The following is a 17,199-nucleotide window of genomic DNA, read 5'->3' as shown; positions in this document are numbered from 1 at the left end:
GCTGGGAATTGAGGTGAAAAATGGAACAGGAAGATTAAGATAGGAGGTGACTGCAGTTAATCTACAGGAGAGATGGTAGTGACTTTTACTAGCGTAGTAGCAGTGTTGATGGAGAAGGGAACAGATTCCTAATGCCTGTGAAGGCAGTCAACAAGATTTTCTCCCTGGTAGGATACAGAGGGGAAGGAAGGAGAGGAATCAAAGAGGAGTCTAAATTTCTTCCTCTGTGTTAATAGCTTTCATTTATTATGCTACCCAAGAATCTGAGGCTAATTTACTTGCTCATAGTAAATAATTATTGTCAAGTAGCATTGTACTGTTTGTGGTTAATAACCCCAATTCATAAACTCTTTTAAAGGTGTTGTTCTTATCAAATTGTCAAAGCAAAATCATTTATGCTCAGAAAATGAATCAATTAACAACGTCTCCTTCTATATTTTGAATCTACAATTAATTATTCACTAAATAACTGTTCTTTGAACTTCTGAAAAAATTCTCCAAAGTAAAATGTCCATCAGGGTTACATGCCCTTTTGTTTGCTGATTTCTTACCATTCTTTGGGTTTCTAACAGTTGTTTTTATTTATTTAATTACACCTTACCTCTTTCCTTAAAAATTAATTTGAGAAGGTTCATTCCAGCTACTATTTCTACTTCTAGCTGCACCCGCTTGAGCAGCTCTCTCACACACCCCCTCAGCACGCACACACTTTCACTACTTCTGATCTTGACCTGGGCCATTAATTAACGCCATCAACTAAAAATGATGTTCTCCCCAATATTTGGTTTCCTGTATGCTCCTGTAGCTCTTCTCCTGATCCTACTCACATTTTATTCCTTGTCTAGCTAACTGATCCAATGATTTTCACTTTGGCTAAATTCCCCAAAGAATCAACTGTTGTAATTTTGCTTATTTCTGCTTAATTTGATTAATTATATTTCCCCTCTTGGGGGCACATTATATTTCTCTATTTCTTTTCTCTTTTTCTTTCTTACTAATATATTTAAATTGATAAAATATTCTTTACATACAGGTTTGACAGCAACCCATGAAATTATAACTGCATCATTACAAAATTTATTGATGTTAAGGCAGCTTTTGGGGCCGGCCCCGTGGCCGAGTGGTTAAGTTCGCATGCTCTGCTTCAACAGGCCCGGGGTTTCGCTGGTTCGGATTCTGGTGCAGACATGGCACCACTCATCAGCCCATGTTGAGGCAGCGTCCCACATGCCACAACTAGAAGGACCTACAACTAAAATGTACAACTATGTCCTGGGGGATTTGGGGAGAAAAAGCAGAAAAAAAAAGAAAAAAGATTGGCAACAGTTGTTAGCTCAGCTGCCAATCTTTAAAAAAAAAAGGCAGCTTTTATTGTTTATGGACTTCTCTCTTGCCTTACATATACACAATTTTATTTTAATTTTTATGTGGCCACCCATCTTTTAATGTTTGTTATATTAATTTTAATGTACTGTGTTCTCACAATTTGAACCATAACATTTTTATATTAAGTATACATGTTATTGTCCAAATTACATGACCAATATTTTTATGAAAGATTTATGTGCATTTGAAAATATACATCTTTTTCCTGGCATTTAGTTTCTCATGTCAGTTAAATCTTATTTTTCATACTATTCGACCCAATTCTTTGTTAACGCTGTTGTCAGTTCCTTACTTGATCTGTGGTTTTCTAAGAATAGCAGGGTACAAGCTGTCGTCATAATCATAGACAAACTAAACTCTATTTTATCTAACTCTGGCTGGTCAGTGGACTGTGAAAGGAGTGCTGTTGCTACTGAGGACTTGGCTGGCACCCTGTTTCATGTGTGTCACTTCCAGAGGGATCTTCCCTTTGGCTAGATGCCACACCAAAGTGTATTCCATTGTTTTTTCAATTTGTTTTGTTTTGTTTCTTTCCCCCTAAACTTACGCTTCTCCAAAGTCTGAAAAGTAAGATTCAAATTCATTCTCACTCTTACATGTCTTTAAATTTTCTCTTTATACGTTGGCACCTTGTAAGAGCCTATCTTTACAAAAGATTAAACACTTGACAAATTTAAATATCCAGGCATCCTCATTTCAGGGCTTCTCACGCATGATGCCCTGGGATTCTTCTAAAAACTCAATTTGAGAAATGTTATCTAAATCAATGATATAGAATCCACAGGCACAGAAATGCAGACATGAATGAATGCACTGGTCTATACCACTGTTCTATGCCGCGTGGATGTCCTTGTGTCGTTTCAATATTCCTCCGTTTGTTAGACATGTTTTAGCTTTGGGTGTGCTTTAACTTGGTTGTGCTATGTTCCTCTCTCTCAAGCATCAATGAGTCTTTGCTCTGGGGCATCAGTTCTGCCCTCTACAGCCTCTACCTCATGTTTTACAGCTTCTCTGCAATATTAACAAGTCTAGCAATTTTCTGAAACAGATGTATCTTGCATTTGTAGAGTCATTCTTTCTCCTTCCGTCACTCTCAGCGCGGTTACATCAGCCTCCTCATGCCAGCATCAGGCGGTGCTGCCACTGCAGCTCTCATCACCTGGGCCATCCTCTCCAACAGAACTGAGACTTGGTTTCACTGTTGATATTTTTCCACTCTTTGAAGCTTATAAAATGAGCATTCCAGAGGCTTTTTTTTTTTGCTATTGTTGTCGGATTTAGTTTAGGTGAGGGTCCTTGTGGCATTGTTAATTAAAGATACGCAGACACTAAATAAGTCTTTTAAATACAATTACCTAGGATCATCTTTCCTTTCTTTTCAACTCTTATGCACTCATCATCATTCCAATTTTTTAAAAAATCTCTCTTACCTACCTCTTAAATCTACCCTTGAACATAAGAAAAATGTGGCTGCAACATCTTTTATTCCATTAGAGTTGATTTGACTGGTCCAATCCTTCCTTCATCATTCTATATAGATTATTCCTGAAGACACACATTCAGGAACCTTCTGAGACAGAGGAGGACGACAGTTCCTCAATCAAAAAAACTTCTCAGAGGGACCGGCCCTGTGACCTAGTGGTTAAGCTTGACGTGCTCCACTCTGGCAGCCCAGGTTCAGTTCCTGGGCACAAATCTACACCACTCATCAGCAGCCATGCTGTGGTGGTGACCCACATACAAAATAGAGGAAGACTGGCACAGATGCCAGCTCAAGGCAAATCTTCCTCAGCAAAAAACAAAACAAAACAAAACAAAAAAACCACACAAACTTCTCAGATTGCTAAAGAACTGGATATTTCACAGTGCTAAATCATCACCCCACGATCACTTGCTGGCCATAAACGGGAAAACCACATTTCCAAAGGAGGGGTTAGGCCATCAGCATCCAAACCCCCTAGCTGAACGTGGCATCACTAAATGTGGAGCAGCTGGGTTAAGAGAATCCTGATGTGAAGCAATATGAAGCACAGCTGCACCATCTCTAAAATATTCTCGCCAAAATTTAACTTCCATTTACAAGTCTATAGAGAAACAGGTTAGATGATACCACAAAGAAGCAATCAGATAAATCTAGAATGTGGGACTGGATTTATTCAACAAGTCAATGACATGATTAAAAAAACAAAAAGAAGGGAGGGGCACTCTTCCAAAGTCAAAGAGACTGAAGGGGCACAGCAACCAAACCTAACGAATGCATCTTAACTCATTGTGATGTCAACAAACCGACTGTAGAACCATACTTAGAGACAGAGAAATCTGAATATGGACAGGATATTAACTTTATTAAGGAATTATTATTAATAGTTCCAGGTATGATAATGTATGATTATGGAAGAAAATAATGATACTGCTTTCCAAAATGCATATTGAAGTAATTAGGGGGGAAACCCTCATGTCTGGGATTTGCATTAAAATACTGGGGAAAAAAATGAGAGACGGGACAGATGAAGCCAGTGTACAAAAAGGCTGATACTATGGAATGTGAGTGAGAGGGGTTCACTAAATTATTCAATTTATTCTCTACCTTTACACATATTTCTAAACATTTATAATAAAGAATAAAACTAAAAAAAGTAAAACAAAAATCTTTCTCCTCCCTAAACTCCTTTCTCCTCAGTCACTTGCATTTCTGTGACTTCATTCTTGATTTTACGTCTATATCTTTAGTTCTAAATGGCTCATGTGAGGTTTAAATGTTTCCCCTGAAAAATGAAACCACTCCCTCTACACCGCCTCTATTTCCAGCTCTTTCCCTTAATTTCTGAAGGCAAGCATATACTTTTCAAAAGGCATAGGATTTTAGCATCAATAACCTCAAGCCAAAACTCACTAGAAACTGACAGAACAGAAATCAATGAGGCTAGTAGATTACCACTTTAAGGTCAGAAAGGAAACACGACAAGGATAACGCCTATGTGGCTACTTAACAAAACAAAAACTTCTGTTTATATATTAATCTGACAGGATGATTTGATTTGGTATCTTTACTTGAAAGGCAAATGGATGACAATAGAAAATAAAAGAAAAAACTGCAAAAGATTTTGAAATGGGAAAAAAAATCATGGGGTACCCTGTCAAGTACATCCTTCAGTGTTCTCTCTGCCTTTCACGGCCTTAGAGCTATTTTACAACTCTCTAAGTCACACAAAACTGAAATAATGCAAATGATGCTTGTCCGTGGAATGAAAATGAACTCTCTCTGGTGGGACAGAATTGATCATTGCCTTATGAACAAATCAGTTTTGCATCTATTTGTAAAGTCATTTCAGCATTCCTGATTGCCTATGTACCTACGGTTCTTGAATTCTCCTTTGAGCTAGTTATAACAGATTACTGGCTCCCTCAATAAGTTAAATAAAATCTCAGATATGGTTCATTTTATATTTGGATAAGTCATAATTTTACCTTTTAAAAAATTTTTTCCTCTAACTCATTTCATTTCTTTCCTAAACTGCAATGGAAACTATAGTCTGACTAAATTTTGAAGTAGTCTAAAATAAAGTATAAGTAACTAAAAATAAAAAGTTAAAATTAAACCCACCTTGACATAGATCACTTGTCCTCTGGAATGGTAAAATAGTAAGAAAAAGTTTTCAAATAAAATTTTATAATCAACCACTCCTCACATATGAACGATGTATTCAGACCTGGCCACATTTATCTGCAGTAACAACTATCGTATTTATGAAACAACTGCTGGTACACGTCAGGATTCTTTTCGGCACCACAGATCAAGTAAAACAGCAATTACTTGCTCATAGAAAACAGTCTATACTGGCATACTTCATCTTATTGCGCTTCACAGATGCTGTGTTTTTACAAATTGAAGGTTTGTGGCAACCCTGCATCAGCTAAGTCTACTGGCCCCATTTTTCCAACGGCATTTGCTCACTTTGTCTCTGTGTCACATTTTGGTGATTCTCACAATATTTCACACTTTTTCATTATTACTGTATTGTGTTCGTTATGGTGATCCGTCATCAGTCATCTCTGATGTTTCTATTGTAATTGTTTTGGGTGCCACAAACCACACCCATCTAAGATGGTGAACTTAATTGATAAATGTTGTGTGTTCTGACTGTTTCACCAACCAGCCATTCCCCCGTCTCTCTCCCTCTCCTCAGGCCTCCCTATTCCCTGAGACACGACAATATTGAAATCAGACCAGTTAATAACCATACAATGGCCTCTAGGTGTTCAAGTGAAAGGAAGAGTCACACGTCTCTCACTTTATCAAAAGCTAGAAATAATTAAGCTCAGTGAGGAAGCCATGTTGGAAGCCAAGACAGACCAAAAGCTAGGCTTCTTGTGCCAAATAATTGTCCAAGTTGTGAATGCAAAGGAAAAATCCTTGAAGAAAATTAAAAGTGCTGCTCCAGTGAACACACGAATGATAAGAAATTGAAACACCTTATTGTGGATATGGAGAAAGTTTTAGAGGTCTGGATAGAAGACCAAACCAGCCACAACATTTCTTAAGCCAAAGCCTAATCCAGAGCAAGGCTCTAACTCTCTTCAATTCTCTGAAGGCTTAGAGAGATGAGGAAGCTGCAGAAGAAAGCGTGAAGGCAGCAGAGGTTGGTTCGTGAGGTTTAAGGAAAAGAAGCCAGCCACATAACATAAAAGTGCAAGGTGAAGCAGCAAGCGCTGATGTGGAAGCCGCAGCATGTTATCTAGAAGATCTAACTAAGATTGTTAATGAAGGGGCTACACTAAACAACAGATTGTCAGTATAGACAAAACAGCCTTCTATTGGAAGAAGATGCCATCTAACTAGAGAGAAGTCAATACCTGGCGTCAAAGGCTGACTCTCTTTTTAGGGGCTAACGTAGCTGGTGACTTAAAGTTGAAACCTATGCTCATTTACCATTCTGAATATCCTAGGGCCCTTAAGAATGATGCTAACTGTACTCTGCCTGTTCTCTATAAATGGAACAACAAAGCCTGGATGACAACACAACTGTTTACAACTTGGTTTACTAAATATTTTAAACCCACTGAGACCTACTGTTGGGAAAAAAAGATTCCTTTCAAAATATTACTGCTCACTGACAATGCTCCTGGTTGCCCAAGAGCTCTGGAGATGTACAATGAGATTAATGTTGTTTTCATGCCTGCTAACACAACATACATTCTACAGCCCATGGATCAAGGAGTCATTTCAACTCTCAAGTCTTTTTATTTAAGAAACACATTTGTAAGGCTATAGCTGCAGAGATAGCGATTGCTCTGATGGATCTGGGAAAAGGAAACTGAAAACCTTCTGGAAAGGAGTCACCATTCTAGATGCCGTTAAGAACATTTGTGATTCATGGGAAGAAGGCAACATATCAACAGTAACAGGAGTTTGGAAGAAGTTGAGTCCAACCCTCATGGACGACTTTGAAGGTTCAAGACTTCAGTGGAGGAAGTAACTGCAGCTGTGGTGGAAATAGCAGGAGGACCAGACTCAGAAGTGGGGCCTGAAGGTGTGACTGAATTGCTGCAACCTCATGATCAAACATTAATCGTTGAGGAGCTGCTTCTTATGAATAAGCAAAGAAAGTGGCTTCTTGAGATGGAATCTACTCCTGGTGAAGATGCTGTGAAGACTGTTGACATGACAACACAGGATTTAGAATATTTCATAAACTTAGTTGATAAAGCAGTGGCAGGGTTTGAGAGAACTGACGCCAATTTTGAAAGAAGTTCTGCTGTGGGTAAAATGCTATCAAACAGCATCGCATGGTACAGAGAAATTGCTAGTGAAAGGAAGAGTCAATCGATGCGGTAAACTTCGTTGTTGTCTTATTTTAAGAAATTGCCGCAGCCACCCCAGCCTTCAGCAACCCCCACCCTGATCAGTCAGCAGCCATCAACATGGAGGCAGGACCCTCCAGCAGCAAAAGGATTATGAGTTGTTAAAAGCTCAGATGGTGGTTAGCATTTTTTTAGCAATAAAGTATTTTTTAACTAGGGTATATATACATTGCTTTTTGTAGCATAATGCTATTACACTCTTAATAGATTACAGCACAGTGTAAACATAACTTTGATATGCACTGGGGAACCAAAAAATTCATGTGACTTGCTTTATTGCGGTATTTGTTTTATTACGGTCTCCTGGAACCAAACCAAACAATATCTCTGAGGTATGCCTGTAATAATTAAGTTTACAAAAAGAAAAAGAAAAAAAATTAATGCCAGAGAAGTTTCATGATTAGATTAAAAGCTTCCTTTGAAAACAGAAACCAAAACATATTAAGAGAAAAAAAATCACCTCCATTTTTTAATGTTTTTCTGAAAATATCTTTACTTTTCTCCCCTTTTTGCCCAAACGCAATTTTTCTAATAGCCCATTCATTTCAGCCTCAAGTAGATACACATCACATACACCATAATATTTTTTTAAGGTTTTAGACAATGTTACTGTCAGGCTTCCTAACTTTATATGATTCAGAGGCCAATTCAATTATTGTGGCTGCTATGATGTCTGCCTTTTCCTCAATATTCTCCATGTCAGACAAAATGAAATTCTGTAAGGTGAACAGTGCATGTTTGTGTACATTGGCCAACAACGACATTTCACTTCAATGTTAAACACTCTCATATTTTCTACTCGTGAGACGAATAATATTAATAATTTATGCATTTACTTTGTCCAACTATAAATGCATAAGAATGATTTGCACATGAATTCAAATGCCCAGCTTCCTGAAAGTTTAAAGAATTCTAAATAAAATGGGATTTAAATGAATGCATTTACAGCCTGTCACTGAGTGATTCTGGTATCTAAAGACTGAATGCAGTAAATTTGAATAGCAAGATTTCAAAAACAGTTTACAAATAAAGCTGACATTAAACGTCCCAAGACCATTAGAAAATCCTATTTAAAATTCTACTATCATAGCCATGAGTAGCTAATAAGTCCAAATGAAATGTTCTCCTATATATCCTATTGTTCCCCATCCCCTTCACCCCCTCAAGGAAAGGACGGCAGAGAGTTGGTAAGAGAAGTAGAAAATAACAAAATTCAGTCTAAATGCTTTCAGTTGTAAAACAAATCTTTCAAGTAAATTTCTATGCTGGGTTGTATCAGATGACTTCCCTTATTCATATCTATTCATATTTTATAAAAATCCTTACAGAAAGAAGGTTAAATAAGGTATCTCTTTCAAGGACAACTTATGGCATATATAAATTTAAAGTCTACACAGTATAACTATAATTTTAAAACCGTCATACTATTAAACATCAACAGGTTGATATAACATCTGTTCTTCAATTTTGCACCCAAGTTGTTATGGTAACCAAAATATGTGGATATGTGTTTCCTAAATTTAACTGATTATTTCAAGTAAATAAAATTCTAACATATCATCTTACTAACTACAAATAATATTATTACTACAACCCTATATTTATCTTTTGTAAATGCTAGTGGATCATAGGATTATATTTAACTAGGCATTTACACATGCTTTATCTCAGAATTCACATTAAAGAAAACAGCGAGGGTATATATTTTTTGAATTTGGGATCGTTTTCTTGATTTAAAAACAAAAGAAAACCAAAAAGAACTAGTCTATTTTCTGAACAATACGCTATACTAAATTACTCCAAAATTATCTGATTGTATTGCTTTGTAGGAGCTGTAGATCACATCCTTTTCCAACATAAGTCAGATCCTGTTACTCCTCTTGTACTCTGCTCAAAACCCTGCACTGGCCTCTCAGCGTCCTTCCAGGGGCTACCAGGCCCACACCCTCCACCTCCCCTTGCTCACCCCATTCCAGCCACAGTGGTTTCCCTGCTCCTCCTCAGATACACCAGGCTCACTCCTGCCTCAGGGCCTCATGCTCCCTATTCCCTCTGCCAGGAAGGCTCTTCCCCCACAGGGCTCACTCTTTCACTTATTTCAAGTGTTTGTTCAAATACCATCTTCTCACTAAAACCTCCTCTCACCAACCCCATACCAAATAGCTATTTCAGCACCTCTCCCACTGCTGCCCACACATGACCTACCTGCAATGCACTGAACTGTGGCCCCTCAAGTTAGTATGTTGAAGCCCTAACTCCCAGTGTGACAGCATTTGGAGACGGGCCTTCAGGAGGTAATTAGGGTTAGATGAGGTCATGAGGGTTGGACCCTCATGCTAGAATTAACTAACGTCCTCATAAAAAGAGGAAGAGACACCAGCACACTCACTTTCTCCAGCATGCAAGGACACAGCGAGAAAGCGGCCATCTGCAAGCCAGGAGGAGAGAGCTCACCAGAAACCGAATTGGCCGGAACTTTAATATTGGACTTCTAACTGTGGAATACTGGACTGCAGAACTGTGAAGAAATGAATTTGTGCTGCTTAAGTTACCCAGGCTTACAATATTTTGTTATGGCAGCCCAAACTGACTAGGGCACTGTTCCCCCTTCTTAATTTTCCTCCCTAATTTTATTACTGACTAATATACAAGATAGTGGTGATTTATTCTATACCCTACTAGTTTACTCTGTTTATTGTCTGTCTCCCTTTATTGCAGAATCAGCATCATAAGGGCAGGGGTTTTTTTTGTCTATTTTGTTCGCAGCATCTACAACACCGACAATATGCATGTAATAGGCGATCAATAAATATTTGTTGAACATGTAGAGTATAAATTTAAAACACCTTAAATGTTGATATGCTATGGTAAGAAATAATACATTTCTGTGATAATATGCAAGAAATTTAATAAGAAATAAAAATATACAATCTTCAGGGGCCAGCCCAGTGGCGTAGCAGTTAAGTTCGCACACTCCACTTCAGGGGCCCAGGATTCGCTGGTTTGGATCCTGGGTGCAGACCTACACACCACTTATCAAGCCATGCTATGGCAGGTGTCCCACATATAAAATAGAGGAAGATGGGCACAGATGTCAGCTCTGGGTGAATCTTCCTCAGCAAAAAAAATTAATAAAATCAAAACCACCAAGATTTGTGTTCTGATAGAACCAAAGAATCTTACTTTCCTGATTTTCTTGATATTTTCTCTTATGAATCTGACCTACTACAGGCTCTGTCTTCCTCCTGCCAATTAAATGTGGATACCGCTTAATATCCTATTAACTCTGTCCAGGAATCTTTTTCTCTGCTTCCTTCTTTAAGTGAACTCATCCAGTCTCACTGCTTCAACTGTCACCTGTTTGGTGACTCTGAGACCCTCTCTCTGGCCTAGACTCCTCTGTGTTCCGGTGCTGGCCTCCCGGCCACCTTTGAGACGTCCGTGACTTCAAGCGTACTGTCACAAACGTCAAAGGACAGGAGTTTCAGGCAGAATACAACATGGTACTCACGGAAGTAGAAAAGAATCCTAAACAAAATCTAACCAAAAAGATGTAGTCTTTAGTAGTGTACAGACTCACAGAATTTTATACACTGTCTGAGGAGTCGCTTTCCTTCATTACAGAAATTAGACCTACGGTAGCAGGGAATTCCCATCTCTGAATTACGACTATGTATTCTAATTAACAATATACTCTTGCACAATCAGTTTCACTTCAACCACGGATTATTCCCAATATTCTAGTACAGTTTTATTACTTTCAAATTGAATTTAATCGCTTGGGGGAAAATATGAGAAATTATATGAGGTTTTAAAATTAACTTTCTGAACTAGGATAGTTTATTTTCAGAAGAAAAATATCTTCCAATCTTTTTCTTCATCATTGGCTCCCAAATAACATATTTGTTTCTCCAATCATTTTTCTTCATACTCATTAATCAATTCATTATTATTTTAAAGACTTCTCTAAAGATCCTTAGTTACCTGATGATAAAATGACAACTCGGAATTTAGGACAGGCTTCAGATGAAAGTTGGCTGGAATTGATTATCCAGTTTAAGCAAACCATGTATTTTTAGAATTTCACTGAGCAAAAATAAAAAGAAAGTAAATTCTACAAGAAAATCATGTGATTCTTACAGCTTTAGAGATGGGCTGAGCCTCCCAGAGTAGTGTAAGTTTCTCAGGTCTTGGGCAGCAAGTCAGCGTCTCCAGGACAGGCAGTTCTTAATGAAACACACTGTCCCAGTTCTCCGTTGTCCTTTTAAGATGAATTTACTAAAGATTATATCAAGCAAATTTCACTGTTGTTTCCTTCTCAAATATTTTTCTTCAAATTAGGAGTATAAATGAAATATATTTAGGACAGGTCTTCAGAACCCATATCTGGCTGTCCCCAGCGCTCATGAAAGGCACAAAGTATGCCCAAACTCTCAACAAAGGCTGTTATCATTCCTTTCAAAATATATCCAAAATCTGACCACTTCTATCCCTCTCTTCTGCCTCCATAATCTCTCACCAGCATTATTGAAGAGCCTCCTAAATAGTCTCCCTGACTCCACCTGTGCCCCACTAGCCCACTTCCCACACAGGAGGCCCAGTGACCTCCATAAAACCCAAGCCAGATCAAGCCACTCCTGCTCAAAACCTTCTACTAGCTTGCTGTATCACTTGAAACAAAAGTCAAGTCCTTATAATGGTTAAGAAGACCCTTCATGGTCTGGTCCCCCTACGCCTCAACCGTTATCCCCCTCCCTTACTCTGTTCAGCCTCAGTGTCTTCCTTGCTATTCCTTGAACACACCAAAGATGCTCTCACTTCACGTCCTGTGCACTTGTTGCTTCCTCAGCCTAAAAGTCCCTCCAGACAGCCACGGGACTTGCTCCCTACTTCTTTCCAGATTTTGTTCAGTGAGGCCTTCCTTGACAAACAAACAGACTAATACATCTTCTCTGCTGCCCAGCCCTTTCTACTACCCTTAACCTCCTTTATTTTTCTTCAACATGCTTATCACTGTTTGACATACGGTATGTATGTTTGTTTATTATTTGCATTACCTAACTAAAATGTTAGCTCCAAGAAAGCAGAGGCTGTTTTGTTCCTTGTTCATTCCCCAGCAACAGAACAAAGAATGGTAGATTATCAATGAATTTCAATAAATATTGATCGCATGAATGAATGAATGAATGAATCTTGCGGTAGTTTCTTACCCCAAACCAGATGCAGGCTATTCTTCCTTCAAATTGCATACTATTATATTCCTGCTTTTCTTATGATAAATCATATTCCTTGTTGTATTAAGAATCATTTTGTACTTATCTTAACCTCCAGCAAATATCAAGAACCATGTCTTATTTCTCTTTGCATCCCCTGGATCTAGCATCATGTCTTTCTTACAATAGGTATTCAATATTTGTTAACCTGAATCTGAAGTCACACTGAAAGATATTTTTATAATATACCTGAATCTATTGTGCTCTCCTTTAGCAAATAGCCCAATACCAATTCTTAAATTGCTAAATAATATTCTATTTTTATAACCAACCAGCAAATTCAACGCCAGTGAGACAGAAGGTGGTGCGTAGCCTGGCTTGGAGATGTCTGACATCCATTTTGTACTGATATGGAAAACACAGAAAACATTTTGAATGACGTTAACAAATCAAAAGATTTTCGGAAGATAAAGAAAATTCCTTGAGAGAAAGCTGCTTCAGCTTGATCCATTAATGAATTCTACAAAAGAGAACCATGCAACACATGCTTTACTCCATCTCTATAAAGAAATAAACAACCAGAAAGCAAACTAATGTGAAGGGCTTTTTTTTCTAAGAAAACAAATTGCAGCATCACTATTGGAATTAACACCCACTTGACCCCAAATTTTCGCACAACTCATTAACTGGCATTTTTAATGATCAGCTGAAATCACCAAGAAGAGACTAAATTATGATCAATATATTGAAAAAATATGCCTCGAGTTTTAGACTTCCACCAAATCAGTTTAAATTAAAAGGTTTGATACTGACAAGGTTAAACTTTCACCATAAAGACACAGCAATTTATTCCCCAAGACTTGTGGACAAGCAGGATGTTACTTTTCAGTCAAATTCTTTGAAAACTGACAATCTATAATTACTGTAATCAAAAGAGTTGACAGGCTAGAACTCTCTTTTTCTAAGCACAAGAAGTAACAGTGTTAAAAATAAATGATAGGGGCTGGCCCAGTGGCGTAGTGGTTAAGTTCAGCATGCTCTGCTTTGGCAGCCCAGGTTCGCAGGTTTGGATCCTGAGTGTGGACCTACGCCACTCGTCAGTCATGGTGTGGCAGGGACCCACATACAAGATAGAGGAGGGTTGGTAACAGATGTCAGCTCAGGGCGAATCTTCCTCAGGAAAAAAATAATAATAATAAATGATAGGGTAAAAATAATGTTTTGCCTTATAAAGTGTTAGCTCACCTGAGGTATGAGTCTATCCAAGCGCTCAGCTCGATGACCATGAGAAGGGTGTGTGGACAACCACTGTGGTAACCTGGGTTGACCATGGAGCCGATCTGCAAATTCCATTTGCTGCCAGAACACTGAACTGGCTCTGACATCCACACAAGCCTGAAACCAAAATTAACAACAGCATAAAATAAGCTTAGTTATGAGGACATTTTAAAAATTTTACCCTTATGTCATTACATGTTTTAAAAATATTTTCTATCATCATTTTAATAAAAGTAGAATGGGCTCATCACTTTTAAAAAAAACAACTCGAACAACATAGTATAGAACCCACAAAGAGAATGCCCACCCTCCCTCCCTGCCCCTCCCCCTCAACGACATTCACAATAATCCCACTCCCACAGATGACCCACTATTTTCAGTGAGATGAATATTAAGAACATGTATTAAGGGCAAAAATCTTCCACACAAATTAAAGCTTTCTATGTTTTCATAAAAATAAGATTTAAAAATTTATTCTGCTATTAAACTATACTAAAGAAATTTTATTCTTAATCCATACCACTATAATAATTAGAAGACTTCAAATAAACATACTTATATTTTTAATGTGTACATCAATTTATCTACTTTTCCACACTGTGCTGAAATATACATTTAAGTCATTCAAGACATCTTATGAAAGTATTAGTCTTTAAAAAAATAGGATACATAGGCCTTGTGTACACGTGTTTACAATTCCATTATACACTCATTCACATATACTTATCCATGCAGAGAACATTTATGGAAGGCTATTTAAGAAACTGTTAATAGTAGCTGCCCTAAGAGCATAACTGGGTGTTCCATGTTGGAGAAGGAGCACGACTTTTACTTCTGAATTGTAATTAAAGCATATTATTTTTATAACAAATTATTTCTAAACCCTACGTAAGGTGATTTAGTAAATATTATCATAAGCCCATTCAAATTATTCACATTGCTTAACTTACTTTTTCTATAAAAAGTGATTGGAAAAAAAGTAATTATTTTATTTCCCAACTAATTTACTTTAGATTAAAACTATTAAGAAAAAAATTACACTGTATTGACTAAAATGTGCTATCAAAAAGCCTTAATGTGCTATCAGCCTTAAAATAGTGAGACGTTGGGGCCGATGCAGTGGTGCAATGGTTAAGTTCGCGAGCTCCAATTCGGTGGCCCAGGGTTCGCCAGTCCGGAACCCGGGCACGGACCTATGCACTGCTTATCAAGCCATGCTGTGGCAGGCGTCCCACATGTAAAGTAGAGGAAGATAGGTACAGATGTTAGCTCAGGGCCAATCTTCCTCAAAAAAAAAAAAAACCCAGTGAGATGCAACACACAAAAGGCAAACACAGAACGTCACATGCTGATATAGTTAGTCAACATGCATGCCACGTAATTCTTAACAAATATCATTAAAATTTTCAAATGCAGGGAAAACGAAAAGAAGAAAAAATTAGAAATTCAAGCAAATTTTATTCAATGTTTAAAGCAATACAATTCTTTTTTACTGTGGTAAAATACACACAACATAAAATTTACCACCTTAACCATTTTTAAGTGCACAGTTCAGCGGTATTAAATACATTCACATTATTGTGCAGGCATAACCACCATCCATCCCCATACCTCTTTTCATCTTGTAAAACTGAAACTCTGTACCTATTAAACACTAACTCCCCGTTCTCCCCTCCTCCTAATCCATGGCAACCACCACTACAATTTCTTTCTTTTTTTTTTTTTTAAAGATTGGCACCTGAGCTAACAACTGTTGCCAATCTTCTTTTTTTTTTTCCCCTGATTCTTTTTTTCTCCCCATATTCCCCCAGTACATAGCTGTATATTTTAGCTGCTGGGTCCTTCCAGCTGTGGCATGTGGGACGCCACCTCAACATGGCCTAACGAGCGGCGCCACGTCCGCGCCCAGGATCCGAACCCTGGGCCGCCGAAGCAGAGCGCGCAAACTTAACCACTTGGCCACGGGGCCAGGCCCCAACACCATTATAATTTCTGTCTTTATGATTCTGACTACTATAAGTACTTCACATACGTGGAATCATACAGTATTTGTCTTTTTGCAACTGGCTTATTTTACTCAGCATAACGTCCTCAAGGTTCATCCATATTATAGCATATTGCAGAATGTCCTTCCTTTGTAAGACTGATGATATTTCATTACATGTATCTACCACATTTTACTTATCCATTTATTGGTCTTGGGTTGCTTCCACATTTTAGTTATTGTGAATACTGCCATTATAAACATGGGTGTACAGATTTATTTTTAAGACCCTACTTTCAATTGTTTTGGGACTATACTCAGAAGTGGAGTTGCTGAATCATCTGCTAATTCTATTTTTAATTTTCTGAGGAACTGCCGTACTATTTTCCACAGTGGCCTACTATTTTATGTTCCCACCAACAATGCACAAGAGTTCCAATTTCTTCATATCCTCACCGACACTTATTATTTTCTGTTATTTTGGTAGTAGCCATCCTAATGGGAGTGAGGTGGTATCTCACTGTAGTTTTGACTTGCATTATCTAATGACTAGTGATGTTGAACATCTTTTTATGGGTTCATTGGTCATTCATATATCTTCTTTGGAAGAATGTCTATTTAAGTTCTTTGCCCATCTTGGAATCAGGTTATTTTGTTGTTGTGGAGTTTTAGAAGTTCTCTATATGTTCTAGATATTAATCCATTATCAGATATATGATTTGCAAATATTTTCTCCCATTTCATGGGTTGTCTTTTTACTCTGTGGATGGTGCCTTGTGATGCAAAAAAATTTTTAATTTTCATGAAGTCTAATTTGTCTATTTTTTCTTCTGTTACCTGTGCCTTTGGTGTCATATCCAAAACATTATTACCAGATCAATTTGTGAAGCTTTTGCTTTATGTTTTTTTCTAAGAGTCTTATTGTTTTAGCTCTTACACTTAGGTCCCTGATCCATTCTGAATTAATTTTTCCATATGGTTTTATATAAGGGTCCAACTTCATTCTTTTGCATGTGGTTATCCAGTTTTCCCAGCACCATTTGTTTAAAGAATGTTCTTTACCCATTTTCCACCCTTGCCAAAAAGTCATTTGACCATATATGTGAAGGTTTATTTCTGGGGTCTCTATTCTATTTCATTGGTCTATATATCTTTCATGCCAACACCACACTATTTTGATTACTGTAGCTTTATGCTAAGTTTTGAAATCAGGAAGTGTGAATCCTCTAGTTTCGTTGTTGTTTTTCAAGATTGTTTTGGCTATTTGGGTCACTTAAGATTGTAGATGAATTTTAGGATGGGTTTTCTATTTCTACAAAAAAAAAAGTCACTGGGATTTTAATAGGGACTGCATTGAATCTGCAGATTGCTTTGGGTAGTATTGACACTTTAACACTTTAAATTTTCCAATCCATGAACACAGGATATCTTTCCATTTATTTACATCTTCTTCAATTTGTTTCAGCAATGTTTTGT

General features: G+C 37.6%; 1 protein-coding gene across 4 annotated transcripts in view; it reads right to left on the bottom strand.

Annotated features, from left to right (window-relative positions):
* OMA1 (OMA1 zinc metallopeptidase) overlaps nt 1-17,199 on the bottom strand; it is a 99,393-nt gene that overhangs the window by 21,845 nt on the left and 60,349 nt on the right. For 2 of the 4 annotated variants that reach the window (XR_006888755.1, XM_046662684.1), the window contains exon 8: nt 13,707-13,856. Coding sequence is in view for 3 of the 4 variants with exons in the window: in XM_046662684.1 (XP_046518640.1) it covers nt 13,707-13,856 (150 nt within the window). In the remaining variant the exon portion in view is untranslated. Of the gene's footprint in view, nt 1-11,388; nt 11,510-11,538; nt 12,982-13,706; nt 13,857-17,199 lie in introns of those variants that run through there. The other 2 variants (XM_046662687.1, XM_046662686.1) reach the window with 2 other exon arrangements.

This window comes from Equus quagga, chromosome 5 (genome assembly GCF_021613505.1).
Source record: "Equus quagga isolate Etosha38 chromosome 5, UCLA_HA_Equagga_1.0, whole genome shotgun sequence".
NCBI classification, from domain to species: Eukaryota; Metazoa; Chordata; class Mammalia; order Perissodactyla; family Equidae; genus Equus; species Equus quagga.
Note: the sequence above shows the minus strand (reverse complement) of the source record. Positions and strands in the feature narration are given on the sequence as shown.